Raw genomic sequence first — 26,466 nt, 5'->3', positions numbered from 1 at the left:
TAGGATAGTCTCGAACGGAGCTCATCCAGTTTATTCTCCAGTGATTGCATGTTCGCTAGTAGAACAGAGGGTGAAGGTGGATTATCCACTTGCTGACGCAGTCTCGCCAGGCAACCGGCTTTTCGACCTCTGTAACGGCATCTCCTCTTCATACGAATTATGGGGATTTGGGTTTGGTCTAGGAAGATCAGTATATCCTTTGCGTCCGACTCCAGTTCAAGGTTATTGCTGTTCTGATATCCAGAAGCTATTTTCTGTCATAGGAAACGATGGCGGAAACATTATGTACAAAACAAAAAGTAAAAAAATAGCGCAAAAAAACACACAAAATAGCACAATTAAAACGGCGGCCATCACCTCCGGCGCCAATCTTTCATATTCAGGGTATAAACCTTCAAACTTATTTTTCGATAATATAGACATTAGTTTAGATTAGGTTCTAACGTTTCTTTGGACATTTCAAAATGGATTGACAATTTGACTTTTCCCATTACATGATTGCACATGAATGACATTTGAATGGCATCTGAAAGCAAAAGTAGCCAATTGTATAGCAGATGATTAGGTTGAATTATTCCTCCATGGTTCTGACTTTAGCTGAACTCACCTTTTTCATGTGCTCGCCTCTTGAATTGAACTCTGAACCGCTGCCCTGACGACCAGCCTTGTGGCGGACTGCGTTCAACCTAAACATTTCATATATCTACCAATCTATCCGTTTGAATAAGTTTGATAGCTAAGTTGATAAGACACGAGTTTGTTAGCGTCAAATTTTACCAAGAGTTGTTGACGTTATCTTCTTCGTCGGTAGAATAGTCAAAAGTCATGTTTTAAGACAAGGTGCGAGATGATGGTGATAAAGTGGGCCAGCTGTAAAGTGCTTCAGGAGTGCTTCAAGATAAAGCTATTGGCACCAGTGCCTCCAACCTACTGCAACAAAATGCACTTAAAAACACAAAACTGTAGAAAAATATGACTTTTAATTTCATTAAAAATACAGTAGAAAAGTAACATGCTTTCTGACCATGAAACTTTTTGAAAAATGTTCTTAGTCCTAATATCTTTCAAATATTTTTCAACCTCATGATTCGCTTACCATTTAGGTTATGCATTCATCACTAGGGTGTTAGGGTAAAATAACGGCTCTGGGTTTCATTGGTATTTTGAGGTTAATTTGATCTGTACCTCCATTTCGGATCGGCTATATGTATTCACCACGTAAGGCATACAGCAGCAGATGCTGAGCAATAATGGGTCAAAGGAGGCTAGCGTTACTCCTTATAGTTCAAGGACCTTACATGTTCTGTTTAAAGGGAAAATTGGCTCTGCCAGCCAAAACAGCATCTAAACAGAAATCGATTCTCAATTGGGGTACGGTTATAGAAACATAAATCCCTCTACTTTCATTTCATATCAAAATCATTTCACAAATGGAAAATACACACTAACTGTACACTGTTTTAACCAGTATTAACACAGCCGACAGTATTGTTCAGTGACAACACGTTTGTGGCGTCTGCCTTCCGTTTACACACAGGTGTTCGGAGACGCAGATAGCACAGGTAGTCGCTTTTGTTTTCCGTCTGTTTTCCATAAACAAGCGCAGTAACATGGAGAAATGGCTGTGTGGGAACCTTAACCCTATAAAGTATATATTTTTCTCACTGATATGAATATATACACTACTGTTCAAAAGTTTGGGGTCACTTAGAAATGTCCTTGTTTTTGAAAGTTTTGATTGCTTCTTTAATCAGAACAACAGATTTCAGCTGTGTTAACATAATTGCAAAAGGGTTTTCTAATGATCAATTACTCTTTTAAAGTGATAAACTTGAATTAGCTAACACAACGTGCCATTGGAACACAGGAGTGATGGTTGCTGATAATGGGCCTCTGTACGTCTATGTAGATATTCCATAAAAAATCTGCCGTTTCCAGCTAAAATAGTCATTTACAACATTAACAATGTCTACACTGTATTTCTGATCAATTTGAAATTATTTTAATGGACAAAAAATGTGCTTCTCTTTCAAAAACAAGGACATTTCTAAGTGACCCCAAACTTTTAAACGGTAGTGTATGTTCCTTATGTTTCAAAATTCGTACCGCAAGCAATGCATGTTCACATTCAGAAAGAGTGTCGGGGCTCTTAACAAAACTCCCCCGGTCAGAAGTTACTATCATCAATAGGCCCTAAAGGTAGTTAGCGGCTATGAATGGGCTAATGCTATAGTAAACTTGACATTGACTGTTTGTCACTATCACACAAACATGCAAGGAAACATCATAATTAAAATGTACAGTAACATAGATAGCTGCAGCACATCACATAGTATGCAAAACAGCAAACTGTACAATTATTTTGGAGGGGATAAACTAATAAAAATCAATGTTTTAACTTCAATAAAATGTACCAACAGGAAAAGTGTTCATTTAATACAGTATACAATGTTGTAAAAAAAATCTAACAAATCCCCAGGGCCCGGTTTTTCTAATGTTATCTATCTGGATTTCGCCTATCGCATACAATTAAATGCATAGAAATAGTATGAATAGGACAGACAAATCATTGACTTGAATGGGGACTTCTGTTCTATTAATTCTATTTCTATGCATTTCAACCTCCCCGATAGGCGAAATCCAGATAACTTTTGAAAAAGCTGGGCCCAGTTGATTTGGTCTAGGGAGACCATTGTGTGGACAGACAGTCTTTACCATTATTGCTCAACTACCATTTAGGTAGAATCCTGGGTCCAGGTCCACACTTGACACAGCCCCATTGTATTTGACCTTCATCTCTAAAGGCCTGACTTACTCTTAGATGATTTATTTTTCTGAGGAGAACAAAAACAAAAACATTTAAGGCTCTGTATATTGCAACAGTTATAGGTCTGAGGACTAAGGCATGCAGTGAGCAGTATAAACATGCTGGAATTCAACGTCAAGAAAGAGCATGTGTGTCTGTCTTGCTACTACTTCTACACCTTGGGAAAGATGAGGATGATAGCTCCCTTACCTTTCTAGGAGGGGTCTTTGTGGATGCCTGTACAGGGGTGACCGGAGTCTCAGGCACTGCAATCTCCACTGAGAGTTTCAGCTTGTTCTTCTCTGTAGAGAGTTTAACACACATTAAACAGACACTCTTCAGTATAAAGTGATTTTGTTGTCTGAGACAAGGACTTTAGAGAAAGAGTCACTCACTTTTCTTCTTCTCTGTTGGAGGATCAGGCGTTCCTGTGGTGGATGGAAGTAGTGGGTCACTTTTAACGCCATTCCCTTTAGTCTTGTTCTTGTCTTTTCCCCGTTTCTTCTCAGTCTCATTGTCACTGCTCATCTTCTCCTGTTTCTTCTCAGTCTCATTGTCCCTGCTCATCTTCTTCCGTTTCTTCTCAGTCTCATTGTCCCTGCTCATTTTCTCCTGTTTCTTCTCAGTCTCATTGTCCCTGCTCATCTTCTCCTGTTTCTTCTCAGTCTCATTGTCCCTGCTCATCTTCTTCCGTTTCTTCTCAGTCTCATTGTCCCTGCTCATCTTCTCCTGTTTCTTCTCAGTCTCATTGTCCCTGCTCATCTTCTCCTGTTTCTTCTCAGTCTCATTGTCCCTGCTCATCTTCTTCCGTTTCTTCTCAGTCTCATTGTCCCTGCTCATCTTCTCCCGTTTCTTCTCAGTCTCATTGTCCCTGCTCATCTTCTCCTGTTTCTTCTTTCTTTCCTTCTCTTTTTCTGCCCCATTCTCCTTAGTCGTCTTCTCCTTTTTCTTCTTCTCTGGTTCCGTCTTCTCCTCTACAATCTCCTTTTTCTTCTTCTTGGGTTCTGGTAGATTATTATCTGCTTTAGCCTTATTAATGTTCCCATTTTTCCTCTTTCCTTTCTTGGCTGTCTGTTTTCCATGAAGTGTTGTGGTAGAGAGCATGGAGGGTGGCTGTTTGTCTGCTACAGCTATTAGGTCAGCTGTATTACTGTTGATCTCCTCTGCTTGGCATTCAGGGGATGGGGAGGGAGGTGCTGCCTTCTTCACTTGACTAGACTTGTCTTTACTGTCTGGTGGTGTCTTGGTCTTCCCATTCTTCTCAGCCATGGCTTTTTTTTCAGTTGTAGCTTTGAACTTTTTAGCATGACCAGCCTTTTTCACTGCAGTGTCAGCCTTGGGTTTTGGTGTTTTCGTTGCAGATTTGGCCCTGGGATTTGGGGGTGTTTCCAGTGTAGATTTAGACCTGGGCTTCCTCGGTGCTCTTGTTTTCTTTGCTGCTGAGGCAGGTGAGGTGGAAGCAGGTGGAGCATTCAGTGCAGTGATGGTGTCTATTTTGGCAATATCAGCGTCTGTGGACAGAGAGGTAGGTCGACAGTAAATAAACAACATGGCTAACATAGACCGACTATGAACACCTCCTATACTTTATGTAAAATACATCATGCAGATGAACTGTCAACACCTACTGTACTTTATGTAAAATACATAATACAGTTCTGTTTATATTGACATAATAAATTATTAAAGGGTGATGCTGTCTGTCTTATGGCTGTTATTATTTTAAATCCTTCACCCACTCTCTGACTCACAATGCTCTCATCTCCCTCCTGCTCTCTTCTTCTATCTCTCCCTCCCCTCTCTCCCTTCTGCTCCTCCCCCCTCACCCTCCCTTCCTCCCCTCTCTCTCACCTGACAGTTCCCGTGCCAGTTTCTTCCACTTCTCCACATCCAGTTCGGTGTCAGAGTCTGAGTCAGACTCGTCTCCCCCAGTAGGAGGAGGAACAGGAGGGGTCTGAGGCATGGCGACCATGACAGTCTCCGGCTTTGGAGGGGAGGGCTTCTTCCTCTTGTCATTAGCGGGCATGTCCCCTGGTTTCTCTTCACATCTCTTCCTCTTGGCTGATGAAGCTGAGGCCTGAAACCAGGGTTGGGTAAGAATAAGTCAGTTAGGGGGAGTTATCTAGCTCACAGTATGTGGTTCACCATGAGCACGTACAGATGAGACAAGTCAACTTAGAGAGTTATCTGTACCTGTGCTTTCTTTGTTGCTGTTGCTTTCTTGTCTTTTGTGGTCACCTTCTTTCCTTGTGGTGTGGCTGGGGAAGCTACATACAAGGGAAAGAGACAAACCTACATTAACTTACACCACCATCAAGGCAGAACACACATAGAACAGAACAGAACACACAGTTTGTTTGGAATTACTGGAATCCTTACTAGATGGTGCCTTGCTTGGCGTAGCAGCAACCACTGGTTTAGCTGGGGTAGCAGGAGTGGCTTTTGTCTTGGCTGTTGAACTTGGTTTTGGTTGCTTCACTGGTGTAGCTTTAGTTGTGGCAGCTGTTGTCTGAATCAGCATAAAGTCAGATAAAACAGTGAAGAAATGTGTTAAGAAAACGAATGATGAAGATTATTTCGCACTACACAGGGATATACAGTGTCCTCAGAAAGTATTCAGACCCCTTGACTTTTTCCACATTTTGTTACGTTACAGCCTTCTGTAAAATTGATTAAATAAAAAAAAATATCAGCAATCTACACACAATACAAAGCGAAAACATTTTTTTCTGAATTTTTGCAAATGTATTACAAACAAACAGAAATACCTTATTTACAAGTATTGAGACCATTTGCTATGGGACTCGAAATTGAGCTCAGGTGCATCCTGTTTCCATTGATCATCCTTGAGATGTTTCTACAACTTTATTGGAGTCTACATGTGGTAAATTAAATTGATTGGACATGATTTGGAATGGCACACACCTGTCTATATAAGGTCACTCAGTTGACAGTGCATGTCAGAGCAAAAACCAAGCCATGAAGTTGAAAGAATTGTCCGTAGAGCTCCAAGACAGGATTGTGTCAAGGCAGAGATCTGGGGAAGGGTACTAAACAATGTCTGTAGCATTGAAGGTCACCAAGAACACAGTGGCCTCCATCATTCTTAAATGAGAGAAGTTTGGAACCACCAAGTCTCTTCCTAGAGCTGGCCAAACCGGCCAAACCGAGCAATCGTGGGTTGAAGGGCCCTGGTCAGCGAGGTGACCAAGAACCCAATGGTCACTCTAACAGAGCTCCAGAGTTCCTCTGGAGATGGGAGAAACTTACAGAAGGACAACCATCTCCACAGCACTCCACTAATCAGGCCTTTATGGTAGAGTGGCCAGACAGAAGCCACTCCTCATTAAAAGGCACATGAAAGCCAACTTGGAGTTTGCCAAAAGGCACCTAAAGACTCTCAGATCTTCAGAAACAAGATTCTATGGTCTAATGAAACTAAGATTTAACTATTTGGCCTGAATGCCAAACATCATGTCTGGAGGAAACCTGTGACTATCCTTACGGTGGAGCATGGTTGTGGAAGCATCATGCTGTGGAGATGTTTTTCAGCGGCAGGGACTGGGAGACTAGTCTGCATCGAGGCAAAGATGAATGGCGCAAAGTACAGAGAGATCCTTGATGAAAACCTGCTCCAGAGCGCTCAGGACCTCAGACTGGGGTCAAAGGTTCACCTTTCAACAGGACAACGACCCTAAACACACATCCAAGAAAACGCAGGAGTGGCTTTTAAGGTCAGGGTTCTGTTCAGGCCAGTCAAGTTCTTCCACATCGATCTCAACAAACCATCTGTATGGATCTCGCTTTGTGCACAAGGCCTTGTCATGCTCAAACAGGTCTGCTTGTCGGGGTGGATGTCTGCTACAAAGACAGAGCACTCAACCCTACTGTCAATCAATGTATCAATGCAACAATCTTCCATCCATTCATGTGATTATTTTGCAGTCTATTTTTTGTCTACTTTCATGTTATGTATCCGCTATTATTTCTTACAACCGACAAGAACTCTTGTAATCCCCACATGTTTTAAGATGACCGCAATCATCCCTGTTCCTAAGAACTCTAAGGCTTCATGCCACAATGACTACCACCCTGTAGCATTCAATTCTGTAATCATGAAGTGCTTTGAGGGGCTGGTTATGGCATATATCTACTCCACCATCCCAGCCACCTTAGACCCACTGCAATATCCCCAATAGGTCCATAGATGACGCAGTTTCAATTGCTCTCCATACTGCCCTCACTCACCATCCACATTGATGGGGTGGCAGTGGAGCAGGTAGACAGCTTCAAGTTCCTCAGTGTTCAAATCACTAAAGATGGTCCAAACACACACATATAGTCCCAAAGCAAGCAGAGTGTGCAAAGCTGTCATCAAGGCAAAGGGTGGCTACTTCGAAGAATCTAAAATAAATGTTGATTTGTTTTTTTAGTTAATACATGATTCCATATGTGTTATTTCATAGTTTTGATGTCTTCACGATTATTCTATAATGTAGAAAATAGTAAAAATAAAGAAAAACCCTTGAATGAGTAGGTGTGTCCAAACAAAAGGCATTTCCCTGTACTTGTGCATGTGACATTAAGACTTGAAACATCTGTATCTCCACCCCCTCCTATTTCACCTGTGGAAGCAGACTCTGGCTCTCATCTTCACTCCCTGAGCTGCTGTCACTGTCTGAGCTCTCTGCTGGTTTCTTGTTCAGGGTCAATGGTGTGACCGCTGACCTGGCCTTGACCTTTGCAGCTGGAACATGATTGGCATTGGGTGTCACAGGGATTTTCTTTAAACAGTGGGGGAGAGGAACAGAGGACACCATCATTAACAGGAAGAATATCTCACTTTGACATCATGACCTATCAGTGTTAACTTCTGAACTGACCAGTGTGATTCCTCACCTGTGGTGGTGTCTCCTTACTCTCTGAGTCTTCAGAGACCTCTGAGCTGTCAGACCCAGAGCTCTCCCCCACTGTGGCCTTTCCCCCAGAGGTGCTCTGCACTGCAGCCCTGCCCTTAGCTGGTCTGGCAGTAGCTGGGCTCTGATGCTTTGGGGTCTGGGAGCCTGGAAAGACAGATATCCTCAGAGTTAAAGAACATGACATACATGATCTTCAGGGCTCTAATTCCAGCTGGCATTAAGGCGGCACCAGTGTCAAACGCACGTTCTTGGCAATTCCGACCCGTTAAAGCCAGTGCTCTGCTATTTTCAAACTGTTGGATTAGTAATTTACCTATCTTCTATCAGCTAGTACAGTGGTTCCCAAACATTTTATAGTCCCGTACCCCTTCAAACATTTAACCTCCAGCTGCGTACCCCCTCTAGCACCAGGGTCAGTGTACTCTTAAATGTTGTTTTTTTGTCATCATTGTAAGCCTGCCATACACAAACTATACAATACATTTATTAAACATAAGAATGAGTTTTTGTCACAACCCGGCTCGTTGGAAGTGACAAAGAGCTGTTATAGGACCAGGGCACAAATAATAATATAATAATAATCAATAATTAACTCTTTATTTAGCCATCTTACATATAAAACCTTATTTGATCATCAAAAATGGTGAATAACTCACCACAGGTTAATGAGAAGGGTGTGCTTGAAAGGATGCACATAACTCTGCAATGTTGGGTTGTATTGGAGAGAGTCTCACTTAAATCATTTCCCCCACACAGTGTGCCTGTATTTAGTTTTCATGCTTGTGAAGGCCGAGAATCCACTTTCACATAAGTACGTGGTTGCAAAGGGCATCAGTGACTTAACAGCGCGATTTGCCAAGGCAGGATACTCTGAGCGCAGCCCTATCCAGAAATCTGGCAGTGGCTTCTGATTAAATTACATTTTCACAGAACTGCTTTTTGCAATTTCGACGAGGCTCTCTTTTTCAGATATCGGTAAGTAGACTGGAGGCAGGGCATGAAAGGGATAACAAATCCAGTTGTTTGTGTCGTCCGTTTCGGGAAAGTACCTGTGTAATTGCGCACCCAGCTCACTCAGGTGCTTCACTATATCACATTTGACATTGTCCTTAAGCTTGAATTAATTTGCACAAAAAAAAATCATACAATGATGGAAAGATCTGTATGCAGTCCTTGTTAATTATGACAGTGAAGAGTTCCAACTTCTTAATAATAGCCTTAATTTGGTCCCGCACATTGAATATAGTTGCGGAGAGTCCCTGCAATTCAGATCATTCAGGCGGGAAAAAACATCCCCCAGACAGGCCAGTCGTGTGAGAAACTCATCATCATGCAATAATGGTCAGTAAAGAGAACTTCAAGCTCGTCTTTCAATAAAAAAGTGTCAATACTTTGCCCCTTGATAACCAGCGCACTTCTGTATGTTGTAAAAGCAGTACATGGTCGCTGCCTATATCATTGCATAATGCAGAAAATACACGAGAGTTCAGGGGCCTTGCTTTAACAAAGTTAACCATTTTCACTGTAGTGTCCAAAATGTCTTTCAAGCTGTCAGGCATTCCCATGGCAGCAAGAGCCTCTCGGTAGATGCTGCAGTGTACCCAAGTGGCGTCGGAAGCAACTGCTTGCACTCTGTCATGGCTTTTGCGACATCAGTACAGATACCAACACATCTTGACCACCAAAGTCCATTTGATGTCACAAAGCTGTCCAGTACAATACAAATATCCTCTCATGTTGTCCTGGTTTCCAGTGGTTTGCAGAAGAGGATGTCTTCCTTAATTGACCCCCCATAAATGTAACGGGCATATACCAGGAGCTGTGCCAGGCCAGCCACATCTGTTGACTCATCCAGCTGTAACGCATATGATTCACTGGCTTGTATAAGAAGCAGTAGTTGTTTCAAAACATCTCGTGCCAGGTCACTGATGTGTCGTGAAACAGTGTTGTTTGATGAAGGCATTGTCAGTATAGTTTTTGGGGTCTTTTCCCCCATCTTTGTCCCAGCCATATTTGTGGCAGCAGGAAGAATTAAGTCCTCCACAATAGTATGGGGCTTGCCTGTCCTAGCCACTCGGTAGCTCACCATATAAGACGCTTCTGGCCCCTTCTTATTAATGGTATCTGTTGCTTTTATACATCTTACTACACGAAAGTCGTATTAATTCTTGCTAAAATAAACTCCCATGGTTTATTTTTCAAATTGCCATGTTTAATTTATAAATGTCTGCGCAAGAGTGAAGGTTTCCTGCGAGAGAGTAGCAGTTAATAGGATTGGGTGTTAATTATTTGACTAGGCTACCTGTATTTGACATTGTGTTGTTATTTCACTGAATACAAGATGGTTTCATTTCATTTTTGGCAGTGAAACGAGGCTACCCAGGAGAGAAAAAGAAACTCACCCAAATGTATAGCCCCGTTGGAAAATATAAATGTTTTGTTTTTAAATGTGAATTACATTTGTATTTGGCGCACCCCCGATGGCATTGTGCATACTGCAGTTTGGGAATACGTGGTGTAGTGTATACAAAAGTATGTGGACACCCCTTCAAATGAGTGTTGCTGACAGGTGTATAAAATCAAGCACACAGCCATGCAATCTCCATAGACAAACATTGGCAGTAGAATGGCCTAAGGGATGCCACCTTTCCAACAAGTCAGTTCATCAAATTTCTGCCCTGCTAGAGCTGTCCTTGTCAACTTTAAGTGCTGTTATTGTGAATTGGAAACGTCTAGGAGCAACAATGGCTCAGCCGCGAAGTGGAAGGCCACACAAACTCACAGAATGGGACCGACGAGTGCTGAAGTGCGTAAAAAACGTCTTTCCTCGGTTGCAACACTCACTCCCGAGTTTCAAACTGTCTCTGGAAGCAATGTCAGCACAATAACTTGACTAGCCTGCACAGAGCCCTGACCTCAACTCCATCACACATCTTTGGGATTAATTGGAACACCGACTGCGAGCCAGGCCTAATTGCCCAACATCAGTGCCCGACCTCACTAATGCTCGTGGTTGAACGGAAGCAAATCCCCGCAGCAATGTTCCAACATCTAGTGGAAAGTCTTCCCAGAAGAGTGTAGACTGTTATGGCAGCAAAGGGGGACCAACTCCATATTAATCCCCATGATTCTGAAATGAGATGTTCGACGAGCATATGTCCACATAGTTTTGGTTATGTAGTGTATCTTTATCAAAATAGACTTTGTGAGCCTTGAGATATAAACATATCTCTTCACATATCTCTTCACAAAATCAATTGCTCATGAATGTCCATTCCTTTCCTCCACAGTCCTCAGATATGGATCTCAATCTGTGTAGATATTAGAAACCTTCATACGTCAAATTTATTCTGCATCAAATCCTTTCCTTCACCGTCTTAAAAATACCACAGACATCCGGTATTTATCAGGATAGACTTCACAAGCCTTGAGTCATGAATATGTCTCTTCAGAATACCAAATTCACATCCTTATCTGTTCCTTTGACTCACAGTCCAAAATACAAGTCTTGCTGCATAGCTGTATCTCTCTGTCTCAGACCTTGCTTTCCCAATGAGCACAAGATGTTGAAAAGATGTCGAAAAGACATTGAAAAGACATATTTTGATGTGATGTCTCTGCTCCTGGTGTTGTCTGTGACAGACTGGGTTGATGTGATGTCTCTGCTCCTGGTGTTGTCTGTGACAGACTGGGTTGATGTGATGTCTCTGCTCCTGGTGTTGTCTGTGACAGACTGGGTTGATGTGATGTCTCTGCTCCTGGTGTTGTCTGTGACAGACTGGGTTGATGTGATGTCTCTGCTCCTGGTGCTGTCTGTGACAGACTGGGTTGATGTGATGTCTCTGCTCCTGGTGCTGTCTGTGACAGACTGGGTTGATGTGATGTCTCTGCTCCTGGTGCTGTCTGTGACAGACTGGGTTGATGTGATGTCTCTGCTCCTGGTGCTGTCTGTGACAGACTGGGTTGATGTGATGTCTCTGCTCCTGGTGCTGTCTGTGACAGACTGGGTTGATGTGATGTCTCTGCTCCTGGTGCTGTCTGTGACAGACTGGGGTGATATGATGTCTCTGCTCCTGGTGCTGTCTGTGACAGACTGGGTTGATGTGATGTCTCTGCTCCTGGTGCTGTCTGTGACAGACTGGGTTGATGTGATGTCTCTGCTCCTGGTGTTGTCTGTGACAGACTGGGTTGATGTGATGTCTCTGCTCCTGGTGTTGTCTGTGACAGACTGGGTTGATGTGATGTCTCTGCTCCTGGTGCTGTCTGTGACAGACTGGGTTGATGTGATGTCTCTGCTCCTGGTGCTGTCTGTGACAGACTGGGTTGATGTGATGTCTCTGCTCCTGGTGTTGTCTGTGACAGACTGGGTTGATGTGATATCTCTGCTCCTGGTGTTGTCTGTGACAGACTGGGTTGATGTGATGTCTCTGCTCCTGGTGTTGTCTGTGACAGACTGGGTTGATGTGATGTCTCTGCTCCTGGTGCTGTCTGTGACAGACTGGGTTGATGTGATGTCTCTGCTCATGGTGCTGTCTGACAGACTGGGTTGATATATCTGTTCCTCAACCTCAGGAGGCTGAAGAAATTTGGCTTGGCCCCTAAGACCATCACAACTTTTTACAGATGCACCATTGAGAGCATCCTGTCGGGCTGTATCACCGACCTGTACGGCAACTGCACCGTCCGCAACCGCAAGGCTCTCCAGACAGTGGTTCAGTCAGCCCAACACATCACTGGGAGCACACTGCCTGCCCTCCAGGACAACTACAGCACCCAGTGTCACAGGAAGGCCAAGAAGATAATCAAGGACTCCAGCCCCCTAGATATGGCCTGTTCACCCCGCTACCATCCAGGAGAGGGCTGTACAGGTGCATCAACGCTGGGACAGAGAGACTGAAAAACAACTTAATCAGACTCGTAAATAGTCGCCACTAGCAGGCCTACGTCCAGTCACTGTCACTAGCCGGCTACCACCTGGTTACTCATTCCTGCACCTTAAGATTGTCACCCAATGTACATAGACATGGAACACTGGCCACTTTAATCATGTTAACATACTGTTTTACACACTTCATATGTATATATTGTATTCTAGTCAAGGCCATATATACAGTTGAAATTGGAAGTTTACATACACCGTAGCCAAATACATTTAAAAGCTCAGTTTTTCACAATTCCTGACATTTAATCCTCGTATAAATTCCCTGTCTTAGTTCAGTTAGGCTCACCAGTTTATTTTAAGAATGTGAAATGTCAGGCTGTAACATAACAAAATGTGGAAAAAGTAAAGGGGTCTGAATACTTTCTGAAGGCATTGTACACTATATGACCAAGAGTATGTGGACACCTGCTTGTCAAACATCTCATTCCAAAATGAGTGGTTGTTGTTTACTTTGGATTTAGTCTCCTATACTGTATGTCTGACACTACAGTTAGTTAGATGATTGGAGATAAAGGCTGTACCTTTAACAGGAGCTGTTAGATGATTGGAGATAAAGGCTGTACCTTTAACAGGAGCTGTTAGATGATTGGAGATAAAGGCTGTACCTTTAACAGGAGCTGTTAGATGATTGGAGATAAAGGCTGTACCTTTAACAGGAGCTGTTAGATGATTGGAGATAAAGGCTGTACCTTTAACAGGAGCTGTTAGATGATTGGAGATAAAGGCTGTACCTTTAACAGGAGCTGTTAGATGATTGGAGATAAAGGCTGTACCTTTAACAGGAGCTGTTAGATGATTGGAGATAAAGGCTGTACCTTTAACAGGAGCTGTTAGATGATTGGAGATAAAGGCTGTACCTTTAACAGGAGCTGTTAGATGATTGGAGATAAAGGCTGTACCTTTCACAGGTTTTGTTTCTTCCTCTGCTGAACTTGAGCTCTCTGTGCTGCTTTCAGGGTCTGCTTGACAGTTCTTTTTTAACTTGGAAGAATCCGGTTCTGTTCCCTTTTCTGTGGTCTTGGAAGTACTTAAGAACACAGTTGAATGTTAAAATCAAACCCAATGCAATCAATTTATCAGACAAAATAATGGCTGGTATTTTAAGAAAAAGTGTAGGCTACTCACTCTCCGAACCATTTATTGTAGATCTCCAGTAGTGATGTTGACAAGGCTTCTGGTTCTCCACCCTTTACAAAAAATAAAGACTGACAAAATCAAAGACAGGGATATCTAGCTAGCTACATAATGAAAACAAGAAACTATACACAGCAGAGTTCAATCTGTTAGTGTAATCTCCATGTATAGTCTACAGCCTCTACCAAGAGGTCTGGACCTTCATGGCACTGTCATTGGTAGAGAGCATATAGTAGGGGTCCCCAATAAGATTCATTCCTTGAGCGGATGGTCCGGAGACCGGAACCTAGTTATAAATAATTTATACACTGCAAATTGACCGCAAGAATCCCAGAAATATATAGTATTGGACAAAAACAGAATCATTTCAAACCTTGTTTACATTGGGATACGATCACATACGACTCTCTACTGGTGTACTTGGGAACCGGGTTCAAATAAGCAGGCGCGGGCTGCCTATTGGGGAACCCTGCAATTGATTCTTGTTGCATAGACTCTTGTTCAAGCGTCGCTTCGGCTGTTCCTCCTAGCTACACTGTTAAAACTATTTTATTACATCGTAACACGTTTCCTAAGGAGATAGCGCTAATGTTACAATGGCATTAAGCAGGAAACATAATAGATATATCGACCTTCTTCACATGCTTCTTGAGTTCTGCAGCTTTCTGGAAGCCGTTCTTTTAAATACTGGTAGATCAAATGGTTCAATTTTTTATTTGAAGCATGCTCCTTCCTTAAAGACATATTCAGACGTTAACACAAGAAACATAATAGATATATCGACCTTCTTCACATGCTTCTTGAGTTCTTCTGCAGCTTTCTGGAAGCCATTCTCTTTTAAATACTGGTAGATCAAATGGTTCAATTTTTGATTTGAAGCCTGCACCTTCCTTAAAGACATATTCAAACGTTAACACAAACACAACAAGATAACGTTACATTTTAACTAATTTAATAAACTTGGCCACATCGGTGTGCATGCTTTCGTTCTTCACATCGGGCATGGTAAACTTTCAACTTTGGCCCATGAGTGTCTATCCGCCCAAGACCGTGTGCATGATGGGAATTGTAGTGCTACCACTGCGGGTGCACTGACTGGGTATTGTACATCTTTTCCAACATTATGCAAAGTCATATCGAGTGTTTCCCATGATGAATTTGACGCGATGGGACCCAACGCTGGTGACTTTCTTCAGCAAAAATGGCTGACAAGAATACTACGATGGAAGCAAATGTAAGTCATTTTAACGTCAAAACGAATCATGCAAAACAAATGTACAGTTGAGAGGATTATGCTAGTTAATGTAAAGACCAATGGTTATGCACATTTTTCTGTCATAAAGTTAATTTATCGTAAGAGTATGGGTGTTAACCCCGGTGTCCTGGCTAAATTCCCAATCTGACCCTCAAACCATCACGGTGGTCGCTGGTCACCATAGCATCTCCCACCTGTAGCACACGCTCCAGCAGGTATATCTCTCTAGTCACCCCCAAAACCAATTCTTTCTTTGGCCGCCTCTCCTTCCAGTTCTCTGCTGCCAATGACTGGAACGAACTACAAAAATCTCTGAAACTGGAAACACTTATCTCCCTCACTAGCTTTAAGCACCAACTGTCAGAGCAGCTCACAGATTACTGCACCTGTACATAGCCCACCTATAATTTAGCCCAAACAACTACCTCTTTCCCAACTGTATTTAATTTATTTTGCTCCTTCGCACCCCATTATTTTTATTTCTACTTTGCACATCCTTCCATTGCAAATCTACCATTCCAGTGTTTTACTTGCTATATTGTATTTACTTTGCAACCATGGCCTTTTTTGCCTTTACCTCCCTTCTCACCTCATTTGCTCACATTGTATATAGACTTGTTTATACTGTATTATTGACTGCCTAATAATCCCCAGTTTACAATTGGCTCATTCATCCCCCTCCTCTCCCCTGTAACTATTCCCCAGGTCGTTGCTGCAAATGAGAACGTGTTCACAGTCAATTTACCTGGTAAAATAACGGATAAATAAAAAATGTAAAAACGAAAATCGCTATTTAGCAAGCTAGCTGACTAGCCAACATTAGCCAGCTATAGTAGCTGGCTAGCGGTATGGGTGTTGTGACAAGCTAGGTAAAGTTGGTTTTATATTCACACATTCAGACATTCAACAGACATTCGCCAAAAGCCGTTTAAAACTGTAAAAATCAATAACTAATTAATTGATTGTCACAGAAACATAAAAATAGATATGGTGTATTCTATAAATGTCTAGCATATTTTTACAACCTTTGTTTTGAATAAAATATCTATTTTGATTTGATGGAAATGCATCAAATCTTTCAAATGCAATTTAAAGCTGTATAAATCAATAGCTAATTCACCATTTGTCACAGAATCATCAAACTAGATGATTTATTCTATAAAATGTATACAAATTCCAGTTTTGACTTGATAGAAATACTTAACATATATAAAATGCCATTTAAAGCGGTATAAATCAATGCCTTGTTTTATTATTTATTCTAACACTGTCAAATCTTATTGGTCACATACACATGCTTAGCAGATGTTAATGCGAGTGTAGCGAAATGCTTGTGCTTCTGGTTCGGACAGTGCAGTAATATCGAACAAGTAATCGAACAATTCCCCAACAACTACCTAATACACACAAATCTAAAAGGACTGAATGAGAATATGTACATATAAATATATGGATGAGCAATGGCCGAGCGGCATAGGCAAGGTGCAATAGATGGTATAAAATACAGTATTTTTAAAATTTTATTTCACCTTTATTTAACCAGGTAGGCTAGTTGAGAACAAGTTCTCATTTGCAACTGCGACCTGGCCAAGATAAAGCAAAGCAGTTCGACACATACAACAACACAGAGTTACATATGGAATAAACAAACATACAATCAATAATACAGTAGAAAGATCTATATACAGCATGTGCAAATGAGGTAAGGCAATAAATAGGCCATGGTGGCCAAGTAATTACAATATAGCAATTAAACACTGGAATGGTAGAATGTGCAGAAGATGAATGTGCAAGTAGAGATACTGAGGTTCAAAGGAGCAAGATAAATAAATACAGCATGGGGATGAGGTAGTTGGATGGGCTATGTACAGGTGCAATGATCTGTGAGCTGCTCTGACAGCTGGTGCTTAAAGCTAGTGAGGGAGGTAAGAGTCTCCAGCTTTAGTGATTTTTGCAGTTCGTTCCAGTCATTGGCAGCACAGAACTGGAAGGAGAGACGGCCAAAGGAAGAATTGGCTCTGGGGGTGACCAGTGAGATATACCTGCTGGAGCGCATGCTACGGGTGGGTGCTGCTATGGTGACCAGTGAGCTGAGATAAGGTGGGGCTTTACCTAGCAGAGACTTGTAGATGACCTGGAGCAAGTGGGTTTGGCGACGAGTATGAAGCGAGGGCCAGCCAACGAGAGTGTACAGGTCGCAGTGGTGGGTAGTATATGGGGCTTTGGTGACAAAACGGATGGCACTGTGATAGCCTCCAACACTCTACTCAACAAATTGGATGCAGTCTATGTTGTAAATGACATTGCCGAAGTCGAGGATCGGTAGGATGGTCAGTTTTACGAGGGTATGTTTGGCAGCATGAGTGAAGGATGCTTTGTTGCGAAATAGGGAGCCAATTCTAGATTTAATTTTGGATTGGAGATGTTTAACATACCCCCAAATGAGGCCTCCCGGGTGGCGCAATGGTTAAGGGCGCTGTACCAGAGACTCTGGGTTCGCGCCCAGGCTCTGTCGTAACCGGCCGCGACCGGGAGGTCCGTGAGGCGACGCACAATTGGCCTAGCGTCATCCGGGCGCAGTGCGCGCTAACCAAGGTTGCCAGGTGCACGGTGTTTCCTCCGACACATTGGTGTGGCTGGCTTCCGGGTTGGATGCACGCTGTGTTAAGAAGCAGTGCGGCTTGGCTTGGTTGGGTTGTGTATTGGAGGACGCATGACTTTCAACCTTCGTCTCTCTCGAGCCCGTACGGGAGTTGTAGCGATGAGACAAGATAGTAGCTACTAAAAACAATTGGATACCACAAAATTGGGGAGAAAACAGGGTCAAATTCAACAACAAAAAAACATACCCCCAAATGTTAAATGTCAACAAACAATCTGTGCAGTATCCTACCCTTTTCCCCCCCAAACACTCATGTCACATCTCCCCAGTCCCCACAGATGCTGATGAGAGTCCAGAACTGGAATATGCTGACATCAATTTTCTAAAGAAGATGGAGAAACACAGGGAGGTTCCAGAGGATGTGGAGTATGGACAGGTTGTAGTATTGAAGGGTTCCAGACCAACCACAGAGAGAGACAGACCTGAGGGGCGGGAGGAGACTGTGTATGCTGGAATACAGCTTGACCAATGAGAGAGATTCTTGTGAAGGGTTGATATTTAGACATAACATTAAAGCTCTGTTGCTTCTTTTGTTACTGTAACTATTAGTATCTAACGTTCCCATATTTCTGTACATATTTGCATAAAATGTAAATGAACAACTAAACTGTATACACTTGCCGTAGTGTGTCCGTCTGTTATTGATTTAATATGTTTTTGTAACGTTTGCTTCCAACTCACACTCTCAAACACGTAGATCCCTGAACGCAGCTCACTCTCCAAATCCCAATCACCTGAATTTTGATCACCTGTTCACACACCTGTATGTCATTTACACACACTATGTTGTTCAGTTCTTGCACCCCATCACTATGAGGTATTGTTTGTTTTGTGACACACGTCTTTCAGAGTGCTGGTTTTCCCAGTGATTTACTTCTCCCGTGTATGATAGTGTTTGCCTGCCTCACTAACGATGCCTTTTTGCCTTTTTTTGCCCCGGATTTCCTGTTATATACAGTGGGGAGAACAAGTATTTGATACACTGCCGAGTTTGCAGGTTTTCCTACTTACAAAGCATGTAGAGGTCTGTAATTTTTTATCATAGGTACACTTCAACTGTGAGAGACGGAATCAAAAAAAAATCCAGAAACCCACATACTAAAATAACATGCAAAACAGGCAACAGCAAAAAAAGCTAGATAAACAGGTGAACTCAAAACAGGTGTCCCACCTGCTCTGAATTACGGGTCACCACTGGCTGTTAATATAATGAAGAAGTGAGACTTCGATGAGGCTCTTCCTCTTTCCTATGTCAGAACCGATGAATAGGGTAAAAATTACACCTCTTCTTTTGCTTGTCACACAATGGGTGAAATATTCTGAGTGGCAGGAACAGCTATCTCTCATACTATCCTTGCATTGGTTTTTGTTTAAGCCGTAAAACATTGCCAGATTATGGAAATGCAGCTCTGAATAGAAAATAGAGGACTTTGTTGAAGTACCAAAGTTAATTTGATAAACTGAGACCCTGCATTGTAAAGAGACATGGAGGCTGTTTTAGAACTGTTGGTGATCTCAGCAGGAGTGTCTCATGGTAAGAAACATCTTTATATGTGTTGCTTTCCCTCTTCTTTTATGCAGAATATAATATCAGGAGTCTTCTATACATGTAGCAGAAATGACGGATGGTGATAGACAATATTCAGAACACGGTAGAAGACAGTTGTCCCATGATAATGATCACTGACTTAATGATCCCTATCACGTTGATGCTGTTGGTTTGGTTGTACTGTTAGTCGCTTGTATCCTCATCTGTAAAATGATACATGACTTGACATGGGTTAGTACAGTGATAGCCACTACAGTGTCTGTTTTTCTTCTTGATCTTCAGGCTTGGAAACTTCCTGTGATGCTAGACAGAATGGATCTCAGTGTTATTGAGCTCTGGGAGGAACTGTCTATCTCCAGCTGGTGACTGATGCCACGAGATATGATGCACTCTCATTTTGGAAAGGCTCAACTGGTGCTAAAACAGAGATACTGAAAATGAAGAAGGACAAATTGGTAATAAGAGACACCCCCATTATAGACAGAGTACACTTCTTTATAAACAATGGGACATTGAGGTTAAATAACACACGAAGTACAGATTCTGGTGAATACCTGCAGGAAACATTTAATTCAGCAGGGGTAGCACAAGGGAGCAGAGGACTACAACTGTTCATCAAAGGTAAATAACTAACTTGCCAAATAATTATTACAAATGATAACTTTGACAAGCTATTGCTCTGGCTAAACTACAAATATGTGACTACCTAATAATACAAATAATGAGAAATGCATTTTATGTGTAACCATGGAGTCATTTTTATTTTCATAGTCTACTGTAGTTGGTACATAGAGTCATAACCACATCCATCAACATGAAATTTGTATTTGAAATACAGTCATTGTGTGTCATGAATCTGCTGCTCCTGTTGACTACAGTAGTTTCTGTGGCTTTCAAGAAGAATGGCTGGTGTTGTGTTGTAATGTGTTTTTCCCTCTTACTACAGTTACATATCCTTCTTCCCCCACAGCTCCAGTGTCCAGTCCTCAGCTGTCCTCTGAGTGTCTGTCCCATGGAGAGATGAAGGTGTCCTGCTCCTCTGAGGGGGATGGTTCCCAGTACAGCTGGACTCTGAATGGAAAGACACTGAGAGACACTAAGGCCTCTTCTGATAACGAGACAAACACCATCACTCTGAAGAAAGGCCTGTCAGGAAATCTCACCTGTACCGTCAGAAACTACATCCGCAGTGATTCTATCAGCAAGAGAATCTCACCTTGTCCAGGTAAGCTACTCTACTCTCACATTGTCAACCCTGTACTCTCTGTGTCACTTTGTTTAGTTTAGCAGACACATCATGCAAAATAATACATGATTATATTGATATTAATGATGATGATTGACTTCATCGTCATTGTCATCATGACCTTTAGGGTCGTTCTACGAAATTAGTCTCTTTTACATCCCTTTGATATTTTCTTTAATATAGACCACATGGAAACGTCAATAAATCTGATTTTTGACCATTTTTCTAACACATAGCTTGTCAAAATTAGCTGAATACTTAATTTAAGTGTCATTCTGTCTCCCTTCTGTTCCCTGGAACCAGGAGTCAGTGTGTTTGTTTATTTCCAACTCGCTGAAGTCTTCATTCTTCTGACAGTCTGTCTGGGATCATACTGTTTCTACAAGAAGGAAACCTATCATCATAAAGAAGGTCAGTAATGCACCATTGTACCTTTATTGAAGGTATTTTGTTTAATACGTTTCTCATTTTATTCTGCTTAATTTTCTCTCTCTCTCTGATGTTGAGTAAGCAGAATGTATGCAGTCTCAGGTGGATCATGGTGGGACTCAGATGAGGGTGTTAATGTCCTGAGAGGTGCTATGGAGACCAACTAGGCTGTGAGATTACATGATGATGATTTAATATTGCCAATCATTGAAAATATTTGTTTTCGCTCTTTAATAAAAGGTTTAATTAGGCTTTTATTATCATTTAGAATTTATACTGAGCTTATAGTACAGTGTATTGCATTGCAGTGTTTTGTTTTATGTTGCTTGTGACATACAGTAACCTAAATGTATGATATTGGGAAGACGTGTTAAATGGTGAAAGGTAACAAAACGCTTTCCTTCTTAACTTTATTATGCTTTAATATAGTGTATTTGTGTGATTTTGAATTCATAGAAATACAAGCAAGCAACTTTTAAAACATTCTGGACCTCATTTTCTATGAACTATTACTTTTAAAAAATCCTGGACATAATTTTTCAGAATCTACCATTTTTTAAACATTCTGGACGTCATTTCTCATTATCTACTACTTTTAAAACATTCTGGACCTCATTTTAATAACTTGCCAAATAATTATTACAAATGATAACTTTCACAAGCTCTACATATTGCTCTGGCTAAACGACACATATGTGACTGCTTAATAATCAAAATAATGAGAAATGCATTTTGTGTGTAGTCATTCAACAGGAGTCATTTTTATTTTCATAGTCTACTGTAGTTGGTACATAGAGTCTTAACCACATCCATCAACATTAAATCATCTGTTGGTTATTTGAAAAACAGTCATTGTGTGTCATTTTCATTATCTACTACTTTTTGTTTAAAGCACAACAAACTAAGTCACCAGATCTGTCTCCTACTTCCTAGAATGATGGGCGATGAGTTAGTCACCTGGAATGCTTTTCAATTAACAGGAGTCCCTTGTTAAAAGTTAATTTGTGGATTCTTTACCCTTCTTAATGCGTTTGAGCTAATCAGTTGTGATGTGACAAGGTAAGGGTGATATACAGAAGAAAGCCCTATTTGGTAAAAGACCAAGTGCATATTATGGCAAGAACAGCTCAAATAAGCAAAGAGAAACGACAGTCCATCATTACTTTTAGACATAAAGGTCAGTCAATGCGGTAAATTTCAAGAACTTTGAAAGTGAAGTTGCAAAAACCATCAAGCTCTATGATGAAACAAGTTCTCATGAGGACCACCACAGGAAGAAAGGAAGACCCAGAGTTACCTCTGCTGCAGAGGACACGTTCATTAGAGTTACCAGTCTCAGAAAATGCATCCCAAATAAATGTTTCACAGAGTTCAAGTAACAGAAACATCTCAACATCAACTGTTCAGAGGAGAATGCGTGAATCAGGCCTTCATGGTCGAATTGCTGCAAAGACACCATTATAAAAGTACACCAATAAGAAGAAGAGACTTGCTTTGAACAAGAAACACTAGACCAGTGGAAATCTGCCCTTTGGTCTGATGAGTCAAAATGTTAGATTTTTGGTTCCAACCGCCGTGTCTTTGTGAGACGCAAAGTAGGTGAACGGATGATCTCCGCACGTGTTGTTCCCACCGTGAAGGTTGGAGGAGAAGGTGTGATGGTGCTTTGCTGATGACACAGTCTGTGATTTATGTTGAATTCAAGGCACACTTAACCAGCATGGCTTCCACAGCATTCTGCAGCAATATGCCATCCCATCTGGTTTGTGCTTAGTGGGATCATTTGATTTTCAACAGGACAATGACCCAACACACCTTCAGATTGTGTAAGGGCTATTTGACCAAGAAGGAGAGTGATGGGGTGCTGCATCACTCGACCTTAACCCATTTGAGATGTTTTGGGATGAGTTGGATCGCAGAGTGAAGGAAAAGCAACCAACACGTTCTAAGCATATGTTGGAATTCCTTCAAGACTGTTGGAAAAGCATTCCAGGTGAAGCTGGTTGAGAGGATGCCAAGAGTGTGCAACGCTGTCATCAAGGCAAAGTCTAGCTACTATGAAGAATCTATATATTTTGATTAGTTTAACAATTTTTTTGTTACTACATTATTCCAGATGAGTTATTTCATAGTTTTGATGTCTTCACTATTATTCTACAATGTAGAAAACAGTAAAGATTAAGAAAAACCCTTGAATGAGTGGGTGTGTCCAAACATTTGACTGGCACTGTATGTAGAGTTCAAAAGGTACTTGCACTCAAAACCATGAAAAGGAATAACCAAAAAGGAATAAGCAAAAATAATGCACTTAATTTAATCAATGCTCAAAAGAATACAAAAAGGTGCTAGAAAACAAAAACGGATTATACGTTTTGACCTCATGCCTTCATCAGTGCTGTACAAACAAATTATGAAGACAGCTTATGTGTGTAACAGGCACAACAGGTGCAAGCAGATAGTTGATTAGATACTGGCGAAAAGGGAGTCAGTGCATATTAGCAAGGAATATGTAGAAGAATATAAAAAATGGACAATCAAATGTCACATATAATTGGAAAGAGACAGCAGTCTGGTCTACATAACAATATCAGAAGCAATAGACATGAAATAATAAAGTAAGCTAAAAAAACTGAGTGTGCGGGAGGGAGGAACATTAACTTGAAGGGTAGTCCCTCGAGACAAGGCTATTCTAGTGTTATTGTTAAACATTTGAAAGGAGTATATAGTACAGTATATTGAAGTGTTTTATTTTATGTTGCTTGTGAGATACAGAAATGAGTTTGGGATGGCTTTAATCAGGGAAACTGTAGCATAGACACTTCCCTTCTTACTGTAACTTCCAAAGGTATTTGTGATTTTGAATGCATAGAAAATAATAAAAGCAAGTAACCTTTTGAAACATTCTGGACCTCATTTCTCATTATCTACTACTTTTGAAACATTCTGGAACTCATTTCTCATTATATACTACTTTTGAAACATTCTGGACCTAATTTCTCATTATCTACTACTTTTGAAACGTTCTGGACCTCATTTCTCATTATCTACTACTTTTGAAACATTCTGGACCTCATTTCTCATTATCTACTACTTTTGAAACATTCTGGACCTAATTTCTCATTATCTACTACGTTTGAAACATTCTGGACCTAATTTCTCATTTCTTAAGCCCTTTGGTCTTTTATTCTATTCATTCATTGATTTCTAATACATATTTCTATGGTATTGTCTTTCATTTCTATTTTTTTTGACAGACAGGAATTAGCAATGGCATTAATACATTTACTCTGGATATGAAAACAAATTGCAGTTGAATACTTTTTCTCAAGTAAAACAAACAGCATGAACCTGTAACACTTTGTTAAAATGAAGTTCTCCCTCAAATTGTATTCATCACATGCTTCGTAAACAACAAGTGCACACTAACAGTGAAATGCTTACTTACAGGCCCTTCCCGACAGTTCAGAAAGAAAGAAAATAGACAAATAATAGAAAAGTAAAAAAAGTAATAAAAAACACAATAATAGATACAATGAGTAACGGAAACATGGCTACAGTATATACACGAGGTACAAGTACCGAGTCAATGTGTAGGGGTACGAGGTAATAACATGGCTATATACATGAGGTACAAGTACCGAGGCAATGTGCAGGGGTACGATGTAATAACGTGACTATATACACAGAGTACCAGTACCGAGTCAATGTGCAGGGGTACGAGGTAAAAACATGGCTACAGTATATACACGAGGTACAAGTACCGAGGCAATGTGCAGGGGTACAAGGTAATAACATGGCTATTTACACAAGGTACAAGTACCGAGTCAATGTGTAGGGGTACGAGGTAATAACATGGCTATATACACAAGGTACAAGTACCGAGGCAATGTGCAGGGGTACAAGGTAATAACATGGCTATACACAAGGTACAAGTACCGAGTCAATGTGTAGGGGTACGAGGTAATAACATGGCTATATACACGAGGTACAAGTACCGAGGCAATGTGCAGGGGTACGATGTAATAACATGGCTATATACACAGAGTACCAGTACCGAGTCAATGTACAGGGGTAAGAGATAAAAACATGGCTATATACACGAGGTACAAGTACTGAGGCAATGTGTAGGGGTACAAGGTAATAACATGGCTATTTACACAAGGTACAAGTACCGAGTCAATGTGCAGGGGTACGAGGTAAAAACATGGCTACAGTATATACACGAGGTACAAGTACCGAGGCAATGTGCAGGGGTACAAGGTAATAACATGGCTATTTACACGAGGTACAAGTACCGAGTCAATGTGTAGGGGTACGAGGTAAAAACATGGCTATATACACGAGGTACAAGTACCGAGGCAATGTGCAGGGGTACGATGTAATAACATGGCTATATACACAGAGTACCAGTACAGAGTCAATGTGCAGGGGTACGAGATAAAAACATGGCTATACACACAAGGTACAAGTACCGAGTCAATGTGCAGGGGTACGAGGTAAAAACATGGCTACAGTATATACACGAGGTACAAGTACCGAGGCAATGTGCAGGGGTACGAGGTAAAAACATGGCTCCAGTATATACACGAGGTACCAGTACCGAGTCAATGTGCAGTGGTACGAGATAAAAACATGGCTATACACATAAGGTACAAGTACCGAGTCAATGTGCAGGGGTACGAGGTAAAAACATGGCTACAGTATATACACGAGGTACAAGTACCGAGGCAATGTGCAGGGGTACAAGGTAATAACATGGCTATTTACACAAGGTACAAGTACCGAGTATATGTGCAGGGGTACGAGGTAAAAACATGGCTACAGTATATACACAAGGTACAAGTACCGAGGCAATGTGCAGGGGTACAAGGTAATAACATGGCTATATACACGAGGTACAAGTACCGAGGCAATGTGCAGGGGTACGATGTAATAACGTGACTATATACACAGAGTACCAGTACCGAGTCAATGTGCAGGGGTACGAGGTAAAAACATGGCTATATACACAGAGTACCAGTACCGAGTCAATGTGCAGGGGTACGAGGTAAAAACATGGCTACAGTATATACACGAGGTACAAGTACCGAGTCAATGTGCAGCGGTACAAGGTAATAACATGGCTATTTACACAAGGTACAAGTACCGAGTCAATGTGTAGGGGTACGAGGTAATAACATGGCTATATACACAAGGTACAAGTACCGAGGCAATGTGCAGGGGTACGATGTAATAACATGGCTATATACACAGAGTACCAGTACCGAGTCAATGTGCAGGGGTACGAGATAAAAACATGGCTATATACACAAGGTACAAGTACCGAGTCAATGTGCAGGGGTACGAGGTAAAAACATGGCTACAGTATATACACGAGGTACAAGTACCGAGGCAATGTGCAGGGGTACAAGGTAATAACATGGCTATTTACACAAGGTACAAGTACCGAGTCAATGTGTAGGGGTACGAGGTAATAACATGGCTATATACACAAGGTACAAGTACTGAGGCAATGTGCAGGGGT

At 41.4% G+C, this 26,466-nt stretch overlaps 2 protein-coding genes and 1 long non-coding RNA gene across 5 annotated transcripts; 2 read left to right on the top strand and 1 right to left on the bottom strand.

The window, feature by feature from the left end:
- Window positions 1-961: 961 nt before the first annotated feature.
- Window positions 962-14,811, bottom strand: LOC109905076 (DNA ligase 1). Its single transcript, XM_020502232.2, has 11 exons — window positions 14,586-14,811; window positions 13,793-13,854; window positions 13,567-13,694; window positions 7,706-7,869; window positions 7,432-7,590; window positions 5,186-5,315; window positions 5,000-5,073; window positions 4,658-4,883; window positions 3,202-4,317; window positions 3,017-3,108; window positions 962-2,834 (listed from the first exon to the last, which is right to left on the bottom strand). Exons 1-11 carry the CDS (start codon window positions 14,700-14,702, stop codon window positions 2,799-2,801), a joined length of 2,304 nt encoding a protein of 767 aa, XP_020357821.2. The 5' UTR covers window positions 14,703-14,811; the 3' UTR covers window positions 962-2,798.
- Window positions 14,812-14,867: 56 nt separating this feature from the next.
- LOC109904731 (uncharacterized) lies at window positions 14,868-18,339 on the top strand. The gene is made up of 2 exons (XR_002257215.2): window positions 14,868-15,035; window positions 17,988-18,339. It is a non-coding gene; the product is annotated as an uncharacterized LOC109904731 (long non-coding RNA).
- Window positions 18,340-18,928: 589 nt separating this feature from the next.
- Window positions 18,929-21,790, top strand: LOC109906002 (hepatocyte cell adhesion molecule-like). Of its 3 annotated transcripts, none has more exons than XM_020503635.2 (5): window positions 18,929-19,252; window positions 19,550-19,888; window positions 20,238-20,492; window positions 20,817-20,924; window positions 21,025-21,790. In XM_020503635.2, the coding sequence occupies exons 2-5, from the start codon at window positions 19,705-19,707 to the stop codon at window positions 21,084-21,086; spliced, it is 609 nt and encodes a 202-aa protein (XP_020359224.2). In that variant the 5' UTR covers window positions 18,929-19,252; window positions 19,550-19,704; the 3' UTR covers window positions 21,087-21,790. The 3 variants fall into 3 exon arrangements, with proteins under 3 accessions (XP_020359224.2, XP_020359223.2, XP_020359225.2); XM_020503634.2 differs by having other exon boundaries at window positions 21,021-21,790; XM_020503636.2 differs by having other exon boundaries at window positions 18,932-19,252; window positions 21,028-21,790.
- The last annotated feature ends 4,676 nt before the right edge of the window (window positions 21,791-26,466 follow it).

Source organism: Oncorhynchus kisutch, linkage group LG15, assembly GCF_002021735.2.
Source record: "Oncorhynchus kisutch isolate 150728-3 linkage group LG15, Okis_V2, whole genome shotgun sequence".
NCBI lineage: Eukaryota > Metazoa > Chordata > Actinopteri > Salmoniformes > Salmonidae > Oncorhynchus > Oncorhynchus kisutch.
Note: the sequence above shows the minus strand (reverse complement) of the source record. Positions and strands in the feature narration are given on the sequence as shown.

Excerpts from the sequence above, each read along its gene's own strand:
- LOC109905076 (XM_020502232.2), bottom strand. The coding sequence starts at position 14,702 with ATGTCTTTAAGGAAGGTGCAGGCTTCAAATCAAAAATTGAACCATTTG. Across the intron at positions 13,695-13,792 it reads TACAATAAATGGTTCGGAGA|TACTTCCAAGACCACAGAAA; the intron begins GTGAGTAGCCTA and ends TGTGTTCTTAAG. Across the intron at positions 7,870-13,566 it reads AGAAACAAAACCTGTGAAAG|GCTCCCAGACCCCAAAGCAT; the intron begins GTACAGCCTTTA and ends CTGTCTTTCCAG.
- LOC109906002 (XM_020503634.2), top strand. The coding sequence starts at position 19,705 with ATGAAGAAGGACAAATTGGTAATAAGAGACACCCCCATTATAGACAGA. Across the intron at positions 20,493-20,816 it reads GAGAATCTCACCTTGTCCAG|GAGTCAGTGTGTTTGTTTAT; the intron begins GTAAGCTACTCT and ends CCCTGGAACCAG. Across the intron at positions 20,925-21,020 it reads AACCTATCATCATAAAGAAG|TAAGCAGAATGTATGCAGTC; the intron begins GTCAGTAATGCA and ends TCTGATGTTGAG.